Source organism: Dioscorea cayenensis, chromosome 10, assembly GCF_009730915.1.
Source record: "Dioscorea cayenensis subsp. rotundata cultivar TDr96_F1 chromosome 10, TDr96_F1_v2_PseudoChromosome.rev07_lg8_w22 25.fasta, whole genome shotgun sequence".
Lineage (NCBI taxonomy): Eukaryota > Viridiplantae > Streptophyta > Magnoliopsida > Dioscoreales > Dioscoreaceae > Dioscorea > Dioscorea cayenensis.
Window position 1 is genome coordinate 9,032,853 of NC_052480.1, and position 19,788 is coordinate 9,052,640.

The 19,788-nt window shown below is 32.7% G+C and overlaps 1 protein-coding gene across 2 annotated transcripts; it reads right to left on the reverse strand.

The window, feature by feature from the left end:
* Positions 1-13,866: 13,866 nt before the first annotated feature.
* On the reverse strand, positions 13,867-19,377 carry LOC120269973 (SUPPRESSOR OF GAMMA RESPONSE 1-like). 2 transcript variants are annotated; one of them, XM_039276966.1, is made up of 7 exons: positions 19,310-19,377; positions 17,883-18,115; positions 17,010-17,148; positions 15,697-15,883; positions 15,117-15,616; positions 14,526-14,840; positions 13,867-14,427 (listed from the first exon to the last, which is right to left on the reverse strand). In XM_039276966.1, the coding sequence occupies exons 2-7, from the start codon at positions 17,969-17,971 to the stop codon at positions 14,374-14,376; spliced, it is 1,284 nt and encodes a 427-aa protein (XP_039132900.1). In that variant the 5' UTR covers positions 17,972-18,115; positions 19,310-19,377; the 3' UTR covers positions 13,867-14,373. The 2 variants fall into 2 exon arrangements, with proteins under 2 accessions (XP_039132900.1, XP_039132899.1); XM_039276965.1 differs by having other exon boundaries at positions 13,868-14,427; positions 17,010-17,163.
* Positions 19,378-19,788: the final 411 nt, after the last annotated feature.

A 19,788-nucleotide genomic window follows, 5' to 3' on the forward strand; every position in this document is an offset into this window, starting at 1 on the left:
AGGGACGAATCAAGGATTTTTATTTAGTGGGGGCGATGTTTAATATATATATTTTAATTTTTCAATTTTAATGAGGGCAAATGGTAAATAAAAAAAATTAACTATATATATATATATATATATATATGTAAATTCTATGTGTATAAGAGATATTTCAAATCTTAGTGGGGGCAGCTACCTTCCACAATATAGTTGAGAATTTAGTTTATGTATCCCCTAAAAAAATACAAACGTTTCAAAAAAAAAAAACAACTAGAAAAAATAAAATAAAATACACCAACTATAGACATGCAAATGTAATCAAGCAAACAAAACATCCTTACCTTCCTCATTTAACCTCAAGATGTCAACAATAAAATCCATCAATCAAACAAACAAAAACATAAAAGAACAACATGTAATTTTGTTCAATCTACTGTACAATAATAATCACCATGATCAACATAAAATATCTCCAATGCATGACGTTCAACAACAACTCTATCCCTCAAGAATTAATACATCTTTAATCAAATCATCATAACACAAAATAACTGTACATCTTTTATTTTAATAAATATGGACAAACTATGTATCAAGAATTGGAATATGTGTAAAATCAACCACAAGCTCAACAATACATATTTTCACTCTGTATAGATTGAGATCCGAATCTATCTCCTTAATAAGATATGAATATTTTATGTAAAAAACTTGATACAAATATACAAAATAGATCATAGACAAAACTATACCTCTTTCTTAAATTAAAAAAATAATAATAAGTCATCCTTCTTCGTAATCCAAATTCAATACACCAACATTTCTAGCTGTCACACTACACTATTAATTCCAGAAAAAGGACACAAGGAACAACTTCAAATCTTGAATAGAAGAAGCGTGCGGTGGGACACAAATATAAATAAATATAAATATATATTTATAGAGTAATGAAGATGATGATGACTTGTTTTATTGAGTTTGTTGTGGTTGCTTGCTTTGTATGTTACCCACCAAGGGAGCCAAGAAACACTAGTGAGCCCCACACTCCTCTCATAAGTCCACCCTTTCATGCCTGTGTAACTTGTTTCTCTTTTGTTGTGGGCCAACTTCATGTCACCATCTTCTTCTAGTGGTGCCTTCTCCAATGTCTAATATCCAACCACCACCTTCCAAATATCATATCATCTTCTCATCCTCAACCACTCACTCCTACTTCACAGAATTCTCTTAATAAAACAAAATACTGTTCTCTCTCTCTATATATATCTTAAATCACCTCAATTCTTTTTAGAGCAATAGAAAAATGATGGTGTGATTAACTCTTATTTAAAAAATAGAGAATTTTAATTTATTTTCTATAGTATAATTCAAAATTTGGGATGTGTATCTATATTATCAAAATAATAATAGAGAATAAACTTTTTTTAATGCATTCTTAGCTTTTTAAAAACTATTAACGTTTTGATATGACGTTAGATTTCGTAAAATGAACGTTGATCGTTAGATCTGAAATCTAGCTATTACTTGAACGTCTCAGATTTTAAATCTGAATCTTTCTAGAAAAATGGTCGTAATAATAATAATAATAATAATAATAATAATAATAATAAATATCACCCCACGAATTGATTTTATAATCTTGTAAAAATCATATTTGGTGATATACACCCGTAAATTGGTTTTACTAACTTATATGACTTTGTAAATAAGGACTAACTAATAAATTTTAGAAAAATATAGGTTGATTTTTTCCCCAAAATAAATAAAAACAAGAATAGTATATTTATTTTATAAAATTTTTATTTAATTTTTGTTGGAAAGCAACATAAGAAAATTTCATTTTTGCAAGTTATATGCAAGTGAAAAGCTTAACATAAAAAAACGGAAATAAAAAAAAAAACCATAAAAAAAGTAGAAAATAGCATGACATGCATGAGAGATTAGAATCAAACTAGTCTTTTTCTCTTTTAAGAGCAGTGCTTTATTACTAAAACGAACTCCATCTTCTTGTTTTTAAATGTTTATTTGAAAATCAGATTCTATGCTTAGAATTAAATTGTAAAGCAGTTGTCAATATCAATTATTTAATACAATTTTTGGTTTTATTTGTTTATTTGTTATGTGATAATTAAATACATTATGGACATGTTTGTTATACCGTACACATATTATTTAGTTCTTAATTAATTATGAGTGCATTTTATAATTAATTAATTTGAAACCAATTAGATGTGCTAAAAAGTCTCATATACTAATTATCCAACTTGAGCACTCTTTTGAATTGGATTAAAAGGGTGAATAAAATAATGAACTTAATGAAAATGCAATTAGAATAGTTCATCGTGGACATCATAATTAATAAAACAAAGTTGTGAAAGACAGCTTAGCTTGAATTAAAAATATTTTTTTAAATAGCTAAATTTCAATGCGAATATATATATATATATATATATTCCCGATCCACACACCTATGTCAACCACAACCAAACACCACCATATACATTTTAAAAAATCATTTATAATATATATTATTTATATATCAAACATGTGATATGAACTCATCCAAAATAACAAAATGACAACTTTTCTAGTACAGAGATTGCCCATTTCATAAATTATATATAAAGAAAATCTGTAATATATGTATTATATATGATTTATATTTCAAACATGTGCTATGAAACCAGTGAAAGCAAATAATTTGTGTGCATACACAGCATAGTAATATAAAAAATAAATAAATAATTTTTTTCTCAAAAAAATAGTACAATAATAAATATCATATATATGCTTGTTGGAGATGATCTAGAATAGAGCAAAGATAGGGTTAGATTAGGAAAAGCTGCGATAGTTACTTGATTGTTGTTTTGTCCATGTGAAAGTCATACATTAGGTAGCCTAAAAGAGTGTCCCTTTTTCCTTGTGCTTTGATAGGCGAGAGCCACTCTAATGTCACATTATTGATGCCTTTTTGACTTCAAAACAATGTAAAATAAAATGACCACATGAAATTAAGCATGAGATTCTCATCCACATTTTTTATGTAATATATAGTTAAACCTGAAATAGACTAAGTCAAACTTTTATTAAACTACGTAATACCCCACTATCTCATATCACACCCACAATCTCAAACACGTAAAGCATTTACTTATTATGTAATTGTTAACCCTACAACCATAAATAGTCAGCTCTCAGTTTAAACCAAAGGGAGGGATATAAAAAAAAAGATAATAGCATTTATTTTTCACTGACTTAGCCAGCAGAATGTCAGTGGAGAATATTTCCCACACTATTACAGGTCTGGACATCTTGAGAAGGAAAAAACACAAACCCTTTTCGTTCAACCTCCAAGTTCGAAGGTATACAAGCTTAAAGTCAATTTCTTATAAATTCACTATTATATCTAGGCAAGCAACAGTTGGCACCGTCTGTGGGAACACGATCAAAAGGCCATTATCACAAGTTTACCTTTGTGTAGTCTCTTCAATCTAAGCAAATGCCACCAAAGAAGTCCCAGACGTCAGGCTCTCAAATGGCTACTACTCAAGATGAAATGATTTCTCAAAGTGAGAACTTTTAAGAACAAGTAGATATTCCACTTGGGCCCTCAAGAGATATGATGCCAATGATTCCTTTAAGCGAATATGAAGTGTCACACCCACCCCTTCTACCGAGGTAAATGTGGCACCCATCAGTTAAAATTCCCTTTTAGCTGAAGCCCGACTACCTAGCTTTAAACAAAATCGGGACCTACAAATCACAATTTACAATTTTACACAAACTACGGGGTTCAAATCGAAATACTATAAATACAAATACTTTCAAATTTGCGAGTACAACCGCTACTGAGATCACAACAACAATAAATAAAAGAAAGGAAGAAGGACCCACTTTGCAATCCCGGACTCAACGACTAGCTCTATAGTCGAGCAGTGATCTACTAGGGTCCCCGCTCCACGCAACTTCTGACACATTCGAGTTGGTCGGTGGTGGCTTAATAATTTCAAATACTTAAATACGATATATATATAGTATATAAATACCAACTTCTCAAATAATTTTTCCAACTTTTCCAAAAATCACAGGAATTTTTAGCAAAAATACTATCTTTAAAGAACTTTTGAAACATAAATTCAACATAGATCAACATCGATTGATTTTCTCGGAAAACACAAAATTTTTGTAGAATCTTTGCCTCATCACGATTCAAAAATAACATAAATTTCAAATTCGAAAATAACATGATACCCAACACTCACCCTAGACATAACATGGTCTAGAAAACTCTCTAAACCTTCGCCGTGGCGGCTGGGTTCGAGGCCGTCGAGGAACTCATGTCCTTAACGTTGACCCATCGGTTCACCGGTCGGTGACCCGGCTACCGATGAATATCGATCAGGGGCTCTCCGCTCCCACTGAGGCGGCCCTCGTAGAAATCAATACTCGGGTCCACCACGCCACCTCTAAAAGGTGGCCCGTGGGGACCCACTTCTGCGATGAGTCGGGGCCTTAGCACGTCGCCATTAAAACCATCAAGTAAATACATGACAATAATACCATCGATATAAATCATATCACGGGATCCTTTTCGGGACAAGTATTCACGTCGCGGAAATAAACATTATTTTTCCACAAAGCCCGATGCCAAAAGTATAACCATGCATAATACCGAGTAAAGATCCATGATACCATTCCTATATCGAGGAATGAAAACCAATTCTACTAACAATGCCTGATAAAACATCTTTAATATGCTCACATGGTTTTACATAAATCACTCCAAATCAAAAGCATATATACCATCAAAAAAATAAATACTGAGAAATTGAATAATTAAATCACATATACATGTATTTTTCACTATTCACAAATACATATAATTATACAAAAGCGATGTATCAATACGGTTATCATGGCACATCGTAGGGAAAAATAAATATAAGTATATTTCGACCTTATCGCAATTAAACATGATAAAATGAAATACTTAAACATTTATTTCCAAAATACTAGCCATTAAACAATTATTTCAAAATAATAATAATTAATCAATTATTTAAAATAATAGCCACTACCAAACTCACCCGGTGTCCTTGGGTTCCTTGCTAGACACGGAACTCCCTCCCAAAGACCGAACAACACCTAATAGAATAATATAATAAAAAAATAAATAACATATTTAAACTCAAAAAGAAAATACAAAAATAATAATCAACTCTCATTGGGCTCACTCACTCAATCGGTTCAAACTCGACCCTTGCATAATCAAATTGGTCTCCAGATTGCACTTAGCCCAACTCAATTTGGACTTTAGACCATTCCGGACCAACTCGAGACCATCCTCAATTCCACTGAACCAAGCTCAAATTCACTGAACCAAACTCAATTTCACTGAACCAGGTTTAATTAAACCAATCAGCCTTGAACCAACTCAGTTCTTATACAAAAATATATTGAACCAACTTGGTTCAGCTCAAAACCCTAGCCCAACATCCAAAACCAAACCCAAATCAACTTCAACTAATTCAATTCAACCAAACCATTCAGTCCAACCACTCCAACTTGATTTAATCAAACCCCGACTGGGATCAATTCAATCAAACCCAACCAATTCAATTCTCATCCAAACCCAATTTCAATTCAATTAAATGAACTTGGTTAAACCAAATCAAACTCAACTCAATCAATTCAATTCAATTCAACTCAACCAAATCAATTATAACTTGGTTTGATCCAACCAAATCAACTTGGCTAACTCAACCAATTCCAATCTAACCATCATCATTAACATCTTAATCATCATAATCATCAACTTAATTAACTAAACCAAACCCTAATCTCGATTGCTCAGGATGGTGCTACGAGTAAAAGCCGAAAATCTCATCCTTCATTCAAGCTGGATTCATCACAAATCTGATGATTTTTCAACACGAAATTGAGCAACAATCATCTATAACCATTAAACATGTTTTTTTCCCTACTCAAATCCATCATTATCTTCATCAAATCCATCAAATACACATATATACATGCATACATACACTCATTCATCAAAAATACACCAGAAAAAGCTCTTACCAACTAAAACCATCCCTCCCATGAGCTCTCCTCCCGTGATCTCCCATCCCCACCTCAAATATCCAATTTTTTTCCTTTTTTCTTCATTTTTATTTTTATTTTTTCCTCTCGAGGGTTCTTTGTAGCACGAAAGATGGAGAGAAGATGAACAATTTCTCAAACCCTAGATTTTTCCTCTAAATTACATTTTCAGCCGAAATTCACTTTCAATCCCTCCAAATATATTTTCTTACAAAACAGTCCCTGAAAAACTCACCAATGATCCCTGAATTATGAAATAGTATTCTCAAAAGGTCCTTTCAAATTACCCAACGGTCCCCAGGTTATAACACAACATTTTTTAAAAGATCCCTTCCATCTTACTTTTCAGTCCTCGGTTTCCATAAACATTTCATGTCCATCCTTTTCATTTATTTTTTAACCCAAAATTTTTTAAAAACTTTTACATTTAAGTCCTTGTTCTTTCCGCTTGGGTTTCTCACCAAAATTACTCTGTACAAAAATATTACTGCAACTGTAGTAATACCCTGAATATATTTTTCCAGTAATTATCCAAAGGTTCAGGGTATTATATGAAGCACTTAAAAAATAGTTCGACGAAAATAATAGCAAGTTGGGTGATTTAATGCTCTTTGTCCAACAAGCCCTACCTCAACAAACACTCCTATTTAACCTCTATCTTAGGGGAAAACAAGCTATGGAACAACAAGAGCAAGGCGATCCACATTTTCATAACCAAGAGAGGGCTAAACCTCCACTAGCAGGAAAAAATGCAAAAAAAAATCCAAGAGGTGATAGAAAATACCTGCACAGGAGAATCAAGAGCATTTAAGAGAGATGTGAAGGAATCTATTTTCATTCATTATCTATGATTATACTAACCGTCGGGGAAGAAATGAACCATAGCCTAAAATTTTATTCATAGGCAAAATGTTTTTTCTCTGCAATTTCTCTACTTTAACAATGAAATACCTTGAATTTTTCTATGAAAACAAAGGTTGAGAAAAAAGTTACTTTTGGCGATGAAAACATAAATTCATAGAAAAAGACTTTTACCTACAGGGTGTTCTCTATGATTTGGTCTACGAGTTAGTTTCGTAGAAAATAAATTTTCTCTATGATTAAATTATATTTTTCTATGAATTGCTTTTGTAAATATTGGTCACATTTCTTGTAGTGAGATGATTGCACATGTTCTGGAGTAGAAGAAGCTAGTTCCTACTGAGAAAGCACCACAGAGAAGTAAGGTTCCTTTCATCAAGGAAATCATGATAAAACCCCTACCCAAAAAATTCAAGATGCCATACCTAACAACTTATTCTGGAAATGGTAACCCTTATGACTATATGCAAAACTACGAGGCGGTGATGCTTCTTTATGAATGGGAGGACGCAATCATGTGCAGAGCATTTCCACTTACTTTGACTAAGCATGCACGTATATGGTTTAATAATCTAAAGGAAGGATCAATTTTAAACTTTGATCAATTGAGGAAGGAATTTATAGATGCATTCCTCATTAATGCTAGAAGAAAGAAGGATGCTTCATACCTTCTGATCATTAAACAAGAAGAGAAAAAGAGCCTGAACGACTATGTTGAAAGATTTCGTACTGCTACCTTAGAAGTATAAGATCTTCAAACTACAGTGGCAGTATCAGGAATGTTTCAAGGGACAAGATCAAGAGATTTTTAAAAGTCCCTTTCCCTATATCAACCCCTTACTCTTGGAGATCTGTTCAATCTGGCTAATAAATTCATCCTTTTTGAGGATGTCATGAGGCACATTAACGGTGGAAATAAAGATAAGAAAAGAAAAGATAGAGATGACACAAATGATGAAGGGAGAAAGCTTGGAATGGAAACGAACCCAGATAAGTTCCAAAACTCAAATTTAAGAACTTTACACCTTTGATCCAACCATGTTCTACCATCCTTGCAACTATAGAAGGATCTGGACTTCTTACCTTTCTTCCTAAGGCAAACAAAACAATGGGCAAGTTTATAGACGCATATGATAGGTTTCACAAAACCCATGGACACTTATCTGATCGATTCAGAGATCTGGTGAATGAGATTGAATCTTTAGTGTGGCAAGGTAAGCTGAACAAATTCGTCTACTCGGAAACATGGAGAAACGAGAAACCATCTTACTTAAAAAAAGAAAGATATGAAGATAATTAACAAGGGAACGAATGATCAAAGAGACTCCAAGATAAGGGAATATAAGGGAAGGAAGAAAACCCCCACCTTAGACAACAAGCCATCTCATTCTGCAATACATGTTATCATTTGAGGTAAAACCTTTACAGGTGAGACCTTTTCATCAAGAAAGGCTTATGCAAGGTAAGCCCATGAAGTTAATAACATCATGAAATCTCAAGAGAATGAAGAACCTATTACTTTTACTTTCGAAGATCAAGGAGATGTAGTCATACCACATGATGACACAATGGTTAATTTGGCAACTATTATGAAGTTCCCAGTAGAGAGAATTCTCATGGATAATGGGAGCTCTATAAACCTTATATATTGGAACTGTTTTGAGAAGATAAATTTATCAGATGACAGATTGAAGAATGTGTCATCCCCACTATTTAGCTTCTCAGGATAATCATTCCCTATCATAGGATCAATCCAGTTGCCGATCATGCTCGGTGAGGAACCACGTCACATTACAAGAATAGCAAACATTATGATGATCAAGTCTATGTCATCGGCCTACAATGCAATCCTAGGAAGGTGTTTATTTAATGACATGAGAGCTGTGCTTTCTTCAAACTATTTGTTAATGAAGTTTACGACCTCAGGAGGAATAGGGCAAGTAAGAGGAGACCAAAAGAAAGCGTCCGAGCTGTGTGATTCTAAAAGAAGGGTGGAGGCTTCCTTATAGGTAAAAAGATAAGAGTTCAAATTTGAGTTAAACTCAACAAGAAAATGATAAATCTCTATTTAACTATATTTTATTTGATAGTTCAAGTATATTAGAGCTTTATCCAACCATATTATCTAGATTAGGATAAATTATTATTATTATTATTATTATTATGATTAGTAGTAGTATTATTACTACTACTACTACTACTACTATCAGGATAGGTTTAAAGTAAGTTTTAAAGTTTGAAACAGATAAGGACCTACCTCCATCTTTAAGATTATAACCCTAAAGATAGAAGGGGGAGCAACTGATGTAGACTAAGTCAAACTTCTATTAAACCACGTAATACCCCACTATCTCAAACACGTAAATCATTTACTTGTTACATAATTGTTAACCCTACAGCTATGAATAGCCTCCCTCATTTAAACTGAGGGGAGGGATATAAAAGAAAAAGACTAACATTTATTCTTCACTAACTTAGCCACCGGAGTGTCTATGGGAAATATTTCCCACACTGTTACAAGGCTGGACATCTTCAGGAGGAAGAAACTCAAACCCCTTTCGCTCAACCTCCGAGTTCGAAGGTATACAAGCTTAAGGTCAATCTCCTATAAATTCACTGTTGTATACCAATTGAAGGAGATAGAAGCCAATATCTCTTATTTTCTTAGTGATATATATATATATATATATGGCTAAATGTTTTTAGCAGATGTCCGTAAATGTCCACAAAAAAGAAAAAATATGAAAGAGAATGGATGGAGGTGGATAGAGTGTTTTTTTTTTAAATAGATGAGGACGAAAAGAGAGGAAAAAAAACTTGTAATGTTGCCTACAATAACATTTGTGCTCTATCATTGTAGCCGAAAAAAATGGTTGAATGGTCAACCATTTTTTTCTTAATTGTCCATTCACCACTTGAATATTGAAACCATGTGTGCTACACATTTGATCTCCACCAATTTCTCAACACATTAGCAAATTTGATATCCACGACTCCACCCATCTTTAGGTTATCTAAGATTTCTTTATTCTGACTATTTTCTAAAACATTTGGTTAACAAATTAATTATATTTTTCATTGCTATTTCTCCCTCCTAAGTTGAAGGACTCTATTACGACTATTAAGCAGAATCATGACTTCCTAAGCTTGTTCATTGGTCCTAGTGAAATGACCCATAACCTCAATTTAATTATCGCATAAACTGGCATAGACCGATATTTTATTATTATTTTTTAAAACTTCTATTCACTCCTCCTGAATTGTGTGGTCTCCTCTCATTTTTTTTATCTTATTTGTTTTGAATTTTTTTTTCTTATCTTTGTAGCTATTCTTTAACTCCATTCAGTTTGATGGTAGTCTCACTGCTATCAGTGAATTTTTTTATTTTGATTTATCAATTTTATGAAATAAATAAATAAATAAAATAAAAGAATGATTGATTAAAAAAAACATGAATTTATGTGCCGTGTTTGTTAGGTATCACATAAATAAACACAAATAATAAATTTTAAAAAAAAAAAGTGAAAGAAGAATAATGACAATAACATCTGAATAATAGCTGGTTGGCACTTGCCTCTGCTGCTTCAAATTCAACCAGACATATATAACATATCAAAAGATAACGAATCATATAATTATAATAATTTATATCTATATATATATATAGATATTAGATAATAAACATATTAAATAGATGAGAAGTAGCATTATTAAGAGGAGGGAGACATGCGTGCGTGCATGCACACTCACACGTGCCTGAATGGTCATGATCCAAGGAATAATTCAAATGAATCAGGGTCCCATCAATTAATTAATTTAATTTAATTAATTAACTAACTAATTAATTAAAGAAGCACAACGGTAGACAGCTCCGGAGTTGGATACACAGTGCACGTGAGAGATAGAGGCCTTGTATGACACTTTCCCATCATCAACTTAATTAGCACTTGGACTCTTCTTCTTCTCATGATTTTTGTGTTTTATTTTTGCTTCAAAATTAATTTTTTTTTTTTATTGACAAGTGGACAAGTAACGTGTTACAGCCGTTTATTGGTTTTTTTAAAAATTTCACTCACTTTTATACTACACATAAACATATTTAATCCTGTCTCGCTCATGCATAGAAGAGTTTAATGTAAATAAACTAAGGTACGGTCCCTTTTTGGTTCATATAAAAATAAAAATATTTTTATTATAAATAATTACAAATAAAATTTATTTTAAATTATACACAATTAAAGTATTGTTACATATTAAAAAAATAATTTAAATAGACTTTTATTTACCTTTTTAAGTGAGTGATTTTAAAAAAAACACACAAATTGAAACATTATAAATTTAGATAATAATAAGTTTTTTTTTCCTTTAAAAAACTTATTGATGCAACTCAATTAATAATTCAACACTAATTGTCGTATAGATATCAAACATTCACACAGTGTAATTTGAAAATTGAATAATTATTTTTAACCATTAGAGAATCCAAGAACTCGCCCAAAATCAATTGAAACAACGATTTTTTTCAACGTATTTAATAAATAAAGTAGTGTACTAGGAAGTCTATCCTCAAATGTGATTAATAATTAAAATGAAATTTATTTTCATTGGATGGATTTTTTTCCTATTTAAAAGACTAGAAGGAATTGTTAAACCGCCAAAAAAAAAATTTAATATAAAAAATTTACTAGAAGCCCATTTAAAAAAAATACTAGAATAGGAACCGTGTGAGAACTACCTTTAGTCCTCCCCTTTAGGGTTGCATGACAAAGGAGTTTATCTCTAAAAAGTCATTCAAATTATTGTACATGTCTGTCCTTTAATTTGGTACTAATCACTTTTTTTAAAAAATATAAATAAATAAAATAAAATACTAGAAAAAAAGAAAAGGTCCTATCATGCAATCCAATACTTGAACGTGATATATACGATTATAAAAAAGTTTTGAGAGGAAAGATAAATAATTTCATAAAAATATAGGAAAAAAGACCAATGTTGAAATTAGTTATAATCATAAAAATGAACACGCATTAAAAAAAATGCTTAACAAAACATGCTAATGATTGAACACTTGAACCAGCACCATTTGATCAACCATAACTTAAGTGAGTTATTTACAAAATTACAAAATTACAAAATTACAAAAAAAACCATAAAAGAATAGTAGATAAAAGGTCTTGTGACACTGTTTAAGTGAAGACTAAGAACCAAAACCATTAATCAACTATAAATTTATAGTACTACACTGTCTTCTATATATATATATGAATAAGAAAAAACCATAATATCAAAACACGTTACAATCATGAAAACAAATATACATTAATTGTGGAAAAAAAAACAGAAGAAAAAAAAGTCTTAACGTGTTTGATTGAAGACTTAGAACCAAAAGCATTAATAAGCCATAAATCAGGATGCTCCCTAATAACATAACAAAACACAACACAAAATGGTCCCAATGAAAACTCACCCTTTCCTTGAAATCCAAGGCATTAAATCACATAATCTTAACAAGAATCAAAGAAGAGTCCTGTTGAATTAGAAGCAAAGTGTACCCCATTGGTCTACCAAGACCTAAACATTAGGGAGACAAATTAATGGAAAATGCTGACTCTTATGATGTACATTTATCACACCACCAAGAACACAAAACATAATGCCCAAACTTGTTGCCAAGTCTTTGAACTTTGTTTGATCACCAAACCTTTTTATTTTCATTCATTCATTCATTCATTCGATTTCAATATAGATGAACATTTCCACATGGATGGTTGGCTTTGTTGGTTGGTGTACCTCTTGTAGTCTCCAATCACAACATCTCACATACATAAGACATGGATGGATGTCTGTAGAGATAGAGAGATAAAGATGGATATTAAATAATAATAATAATAATAATAAAGATGAATAGATATTGAGAGGGAGAAAAGAAGGGAGAGATATGGGTGTTGGGTAACAATGGAGACAAGGAGCACTGTTTATCATTGCCTTTAGGTCTCATTGTGGTTCAAATGATGCTTTCTTGTATCTTGTTAGGAAAAAAGATTGAAGGGGGAAGTAAGGACAGCTATTTGTGCTTTGAAGTTATTTATCACTTCTGTTTCTATTTTATTTTTATTATAATAAAAATATTTGGGTAACCACCGCAATAAAGTAGAAGCACCTGAATCTTAAATGAAAGGTTGAGAGTTTGATTTTTTTTTTTCAAAATGTATAATTAAAATATAATAATAAAAAAATATACATGTATGTGTTTAGAGTAATTATTCACATTGTTAAAAAAATAATAATAATAAAGAAGGTCAGAAATAATTTTATTCAAAAAATTTTCAATAGTACTTGTGAAATGTTGGTGTACTTACAAGAGATAATCACATCACTTTCATGAAGACAATTAACTAAAAAAATTACCAAATGTATAAAGATTGCATTAAGTATCTAGGCAGTACAAAAATATAAAATAATTAGTTAATTTAAGATAGATCAATGATTCAATAACAATAACAAAACAAAAAATCTTTGTTTTCATATGATGTACTGCATTAAACCATTGGGTAAAAATATCTTATGATAATAATAATAATTAAATTTAATGATACAAGAATTTTGTGCTATTCTCAAGGTCCAACAAACAATAATTTTCTAAGGATAAGTAGGCTGAGAATTCCAATAATCCAATTTTGGTAACAGTATAATGGTTTTATAATATTTTCATGATAAATAAATAATTCAGTATCATATACTCCAAACACTTTTGATTTCAAAGCCTTTTAAAAAATTCATGAAATTTTGGGCCATTGACTTCTCCAAGACCTTTTAAAATATTGGGCCTAAAACCTAGTTTTGTTAGCATTCCAAGAAACACTGAAAATTCAACATGATAAATGGCTTCTCTGACTTTATTCTACTCTTCTTATCAAGCTCCAAAACAACATTGACATTGACACCCTTTTTAAGTAATTTGGATACAATACTTGCACTAACAGCCAAAGATTAACAGTTCACAAAAAGCACACTAAAACAGAACAATTAAACAAAATAAGGCAGACAAAATAATCTCTCAGGTTCATAAGGTCAAAGCAAAACAATTAATGAAATTTGTTGGATGTTTGAAAGTCAATTACTGATTGTCTCCTGCTTTAATCAAGAGCCTGAAAAGCATATAATTGTCACAATGAATGATTTGTCTGCAGCCTTTCTAAGCAGGAACAGAAATTATAATCCAACTGGATCACATTCAAAACAACAGAAAAGCACAACATTGATATATTACTTGAGGATTAAAACATGAATATGATGGAATGAGATCAGTATTTCAACTATATTTACTTCACCAAGCAAACCAGGCAGTAGTACAGAACTTCTGACCCGCAAAAAAGCTCAAAAATGGGTCTATATTGATATCCACTGTGGAACATGTCGGTGTTCGCTCTACAGCCGGTCTAGCCAACTAGTAATGCTGTCTTGAGAACCAAATTGCAAATCCTGCATTACAAGGATCATCAGTAAACTATTAGTAGTAACATATATCTAAAAGTGAATCGCAATGATATTAAGAATAATGAGCATGTTGCAGGACTTACTGCAAGCTGAAAATCCGGGGGTGTGTCAATTTCAATGTTATCGAGATCATAGATCCCACTGAGAGAGTTATTGATCTTCCCTGGTATCTCATTCTTGCTGTGATCTAAGTCGGGGAATTGGAATTGTAGAGATGAATCTTCGAAAGCAGGAAAAGAATCAAGATCTTCATGACATAGCAATGCCTCATCGTTGATGTTTGGATCAGGATCCTCAACAGCTTGAGATTCACCAGCACACCATGTGGGATTGACACATTCATTTAGACTAACAGGTAACACTGATTCTGTTGTGGAAGTTTCTTGGTTGTCTTTCAGCTGAAAACAAAAGTGAAGCATTAGAACATAACTTCAATGCAATGGCAGATTGCCGCAAGAAAGATAATTAGTTCACTGTATAACTACAACTGATCCTCAATCTTTTAAACCATAAACAGATTAACCTGATTAAGGAGCTGCTAAACAATCAGTCAGAAAGTGTCACTCTAATGTGTGTTTGTTTGTGTCTATTCATTAGTGTATACATGAATTGATCACATAGTATCATTAAGAATTGCCAAGGAGAAGAATTAATAGTGTAAGTAGAACAACTACCTGTTCAGGAATAATCTGAAAATTATGCTCAAGCTCCTCATCATCTGGCAAATTTGTTCTTGGTCTTGGTGGCTTTGGCGTATTTGTTTTAGGGGTCCTTGGACCAGTTTTTATTGCCAACACATCCATGTCTTCATTGTCCATATCTGTTTCATTCTTCTCAGCAGGCTTTGTCTGAGGTTGATATAAAACTTTTGAAACAACAAGCTCACCATCCTTCTCTTCTTCTTCAGACCCCAGATGGTACTGATGCATCACCCAGTTAGCTTTATCTGGTTTGCAACCCCTTTTTGAACTTTTGTATAGAACCATTATTTTCTTCCAACCTTTTTGAACACCATTCTCAAGCACAGGTTTGGTTTTCCCAGTCTTGTGCCACCTGACATGCTCCTGAGAAATGCCATATTGGCCATCTATCTTCCGCCGTTTACGTTGGCCAGTGGCATATGCATTTGATGTCCGATGGAAAAAATGAGCACTACTTCCATCTTTTTTGACACCTAATGAACAAAGGAGCAACAATTATTAGCATATAAATATCACATAGTATATACAAGCAAGAGTAATTTTAAAACATTACCAGGAAGGTTTTCAGGATGTGTATAACAAATTCCTTGGTCCTCTTCGAGAGTTGGAATAAATTCATCTATAAACATATGGGATTTTGAATTATCCAAGCCAACTTTTCCAGCTAAATGTTCTAAAAGCTCTTGATCAGATGGATCAAATTTAACACCAGCAGGAAGCCCTGGCCATTCTAAAGATACCTGCAAAAGCAAGAAGGTGATCTGTATTTTTCTTGAAATACCATCATCCAACTACATCCTGATAGAATTAATGCATGTCCTGCTCAAGTCTATTCTTGATGAGGTTGCCAAGGCAAAATGTGAAGACAACCATTTGAAAATATTCATTAAAAGAAAAACATTAAATATTTATTTAGTTGTGGTAATTTTAAATAGAATTGATTTGGCAGCAATTAGCAACACATCCCACCAGTCATCTTACAGGAACGAGATCAGTTGCACATAATATTTTATCCAGATGGAAACAACTGAACCCATGTAAGAAATGGAATGAAGATGGAGAAAGCTTAGAGCACTAAATAGACATAAGAACAAAGTTGGAACTAAAACTAAAATGTTAGTTCCTCCAGTACGGCAGCAGATCAGGTTATAGTCACAAAAACCGAAGTTCTTCACATTGAACAAGTCAATCCTAGTTTTTAACAGCTAAAAAGAAGCACCCTGTTTTAGAGCACGAAACAAGTAAATAATATACGAAGAATTTGGAGGGCTTATCGGAAAAATGCTTCATGAATTTTCATAACTACATGCAGCACCAGCAAACCGATCTCTCTTGAGACACACTTCAATGTTACTCAAAGCTCACAGACCCAAGAAGGCTTTATATTTATACATGCTAAAGTATGGATTTGTCAAACTCAAAATGGAAAAGGAAGTGAAGTAAACTCCTTCTATCTTGTTCTAGAGTGTGATTTATATGAATTTCATGCATATAGGATACAATACCAATTGGTCTGGAGACATATTGGTAGCTCAAGTTAGGTATAAACTTAAGCTAGAGAGAAACATATTTTATATTAGAGTTTGAAATCTACGAGATGCGCAAACCAACAGCTTTTAAACAGATTGTAACACAAATTGAGTATGTTGTATCATGTGGTTTAGATGGAAGGGAGAACCTTACTAGAATTACATCACATATGAAGGCAAAAAGAACAAATAAGTTTAAGAATTTTCAAGTTAAAAGGAGATCTAGAGAGGAATTCCACATGAACTCAGAGAACTATCAACAGCATAAAATCTGATGATCATACACTATCCAGAAAATATAAAAGGAAGAAAATTTTAATAAGCTCCAGCTACTTACATCACTGTTATCAATAATATGTTTGCAGTTTGGGCATTCCCGCTCTGCTTCAGCTCCAAAATCTTTGATTTGATAGTCAGAAAATATAGTGGCATTCTTGACTTTCCTAGCAATGCCCCTACTATTCACAAGCCATGTCCTAGAGCAAGAATCTCTGGAAGATTTAGTAAAGTTCAGTTCGACCAAACATCAAAAATCATGATTAAAAGGTAGAAACCGTAGTAAGCATAGATTTTATAGATTTTTGGAATCAGCTAGTATATTAAAATACATACACAATAGAAACAAGATGGTCAAATGATGCAATGCCAACAGAAATGCTTAAAATCTTTTTTTAAAGTTCAACGACAATCAGCACTTAATAAGTTTTAAATATACGAAGAGAATACAACTCTTTTATTGATCAACAAGGTGGGAAAACAATATGATCAACAAGGTGGGAAAAAAACAATAGATGATATTTTCAACATATGATGCACAGCATAACCTCCGGTTCAGGGGAGCAAAAACAGGAGAAAATGGAGCAGACCCAGTACATATAATAGCGTGGCAGTCCAAAGAAATTTGATAAGAAAGAGAAGTTAATGATGGAGTTTATCACAGGCTCTTCTAATGACCTCCTCTTGTTTAAAGCATTACCATAAAGGAAACAGGGTTCATTTGGCAACTAGTTCTAGGTAATTTGGGAATGGAAATCAAATCAACAATGAAACCTTATGAAATGTAGAAGAGCAAACAGAGCAAAACTACAAAAGCAGTTCTCATTAAGTTAGTAACAGATCTGCGGTCATATCATATTGATATGTCATATGTTTATCACTTGAAGTTGGTTTCCCATTCCAGCAGTTAATTTGTGGGCCAAATCTAACTTACAGACTCGTTTTTTGCACTTTGGGTGTTCTGTCAGCAAAAATCATCTTTTTGTAGTATTTTGGTATGAAGAGTTGTGAGGATTCCCACATAAGCCTATGCTGAGAAAAGATGGGTTCCTGATCTTGTTAAATCACCAAAACCAAACGGCGTGCTGAAGAGTACCACCATCAGTGTGTTAATTTACATTATAACGTACACATGGCCAGCCAATCCCCATCTCCCTATGCTAATCCCTGAGAAAGAAAGATTTCCTAAATAAATGAATTTACAAGCACATGCATGATATAAGTTTGGCAAAATCAATCTAACGTCTATCAACAATCAGAGTCACTGTCCACAACATGAAAATGAGTTGAATGAATAAATGAAATAATGGTGGAAAACAGAGGACAATTTCTGTCTAATCGTTATGATTATTGCTAATGATATGGTGCTATGGGCAATGCTGATCATTTTAAAACATAATGCAAACTTCGGTCTATCTGTATTGAATTACTCAACGCGATAACAAGAAAACAGATAATTAATTTTCTGACACATCTCAGGAATTATCTTTTCAGTTAGCATGGCAATGTTTATGCAGTCTGCCACACAAAAGGAGCCAATTTAAAATTAAGTAACAGTGTAATGCACATTATGGCAGTACGTTAAGTTAAGCTTAAACCAATTTTTCCCTCTGTAGCATTAGAAATTTTAAGAAAGAATAGCCAAATAGGAATTAGCAACTCTATGTCTCGTCCATGAGTACAAAGAAGAACAAGTGAAGCTAAGTTCGACACAATAGAGAAGTCTCCATCTCTACTTTAGAATAATCTTCAAGAAAAGCAAGGCTAATTATGTGAGTCATCTCAAAAGCAAAAGAACCCTAGAATCTAATCATTAACAATTAAGAAAATAAAAAATTGATAGACAGTGCCACTGCCTCAATAAGCAAAATGAAGCACAAATTGTAATAATCCCAAACCAAAATGCTAAGAGTGACAGGGTTTTCAGCTAAAAGCCTTCACTAAATCCACAAAACCTAAATGTCATTACCCTATTGCATCAAAAACAACCTCCAAGTTGAAGAAACAACTGGATTAATTGTTCCTACCATTTGTAATCCTTCCATTTCACTCCATTTCCATCTCAAAACATATTCACTGTATGCCAAAGCTTAGACACTACCATTTCCAACTGCAATCCAAACTCAAGCTAATCATATTCCCAAGAATGAACTCAAATCAATAAAAAAACACAAGTGATCCAAGATTCCAATCCCACAATCAACCATTTCACTCATTTTTCCAATGCTAGAAATCAAATAACCAAACCACAAGAAAAATCAATCAATGCTGGAAAATAAAGAACAACAACAACTCCAAAACACAAACAAACATCAAAATCACAAGAAGAGGGTTTACAGATTTGGGAAAGTAGATCATTACCTGGCCATTGAAGGGGAAGAGAGAGCTGTGGAAGTGAGGACTAGATATAGATGATGAGTGAGCTGAGCAGCATTTAAAGAAGGTCTCTCACTCTTTGTTTGTCCACACTGCGAAGCAATCAGAGCGCGGGAAAATTAGAGGTTCGGGAGCCCGGAAAACGAGGTTCGGAGAAGCTTGAATGGCCCGAGCCTTAGCTTCGGGCCATGGGGCCCAGACCAAAGCCCGGTTTGTGTCTCGTTTTCGGTAAATGGGTCATTTTCGGGGTTGCCAGCGTTTCTTGCTTCCCAAGCTAGTGAAAAGTATGGACTTAGACTTCTTTCCGGATGAGGAAAATGAAAACAGTGAAAATGAAGAAAATGAAAACAGTGGGAAAATGGGGAAAATGTTTGCTATGTTTGTTTCTCAGGTCATAAAAATTTGAGGATGTTTATAAATAATAGCACGTTCAAAAAATAATTTTTTTAAAATTCTATTAAAAA

Bases quoted from the DNA above. Each gene is read 5' to 3' on its own strand.
- LOC120269973 (XM_039276965.1), bottom strand. From the start codon at position 17,971: ATGTGGGAATCCTCACAACTCTTCATACCAAAATACTACAAAAAGATG. The intron at 17,164-17,882 runs GTAAGTTAGATT...TAAATCTTCCAG, and splicing joins AAAGTGCAAAAAACGAGTCT to AGATTCTTGCTCTAGGACAT. The intron at 14,428-14,525 runs GTAAGTCCTGCA...CTTGTAATGCAG, and splicing joins CCCCGGATTTTCAGCTTGCA to GATTTGCAATTTGGTTCTCA.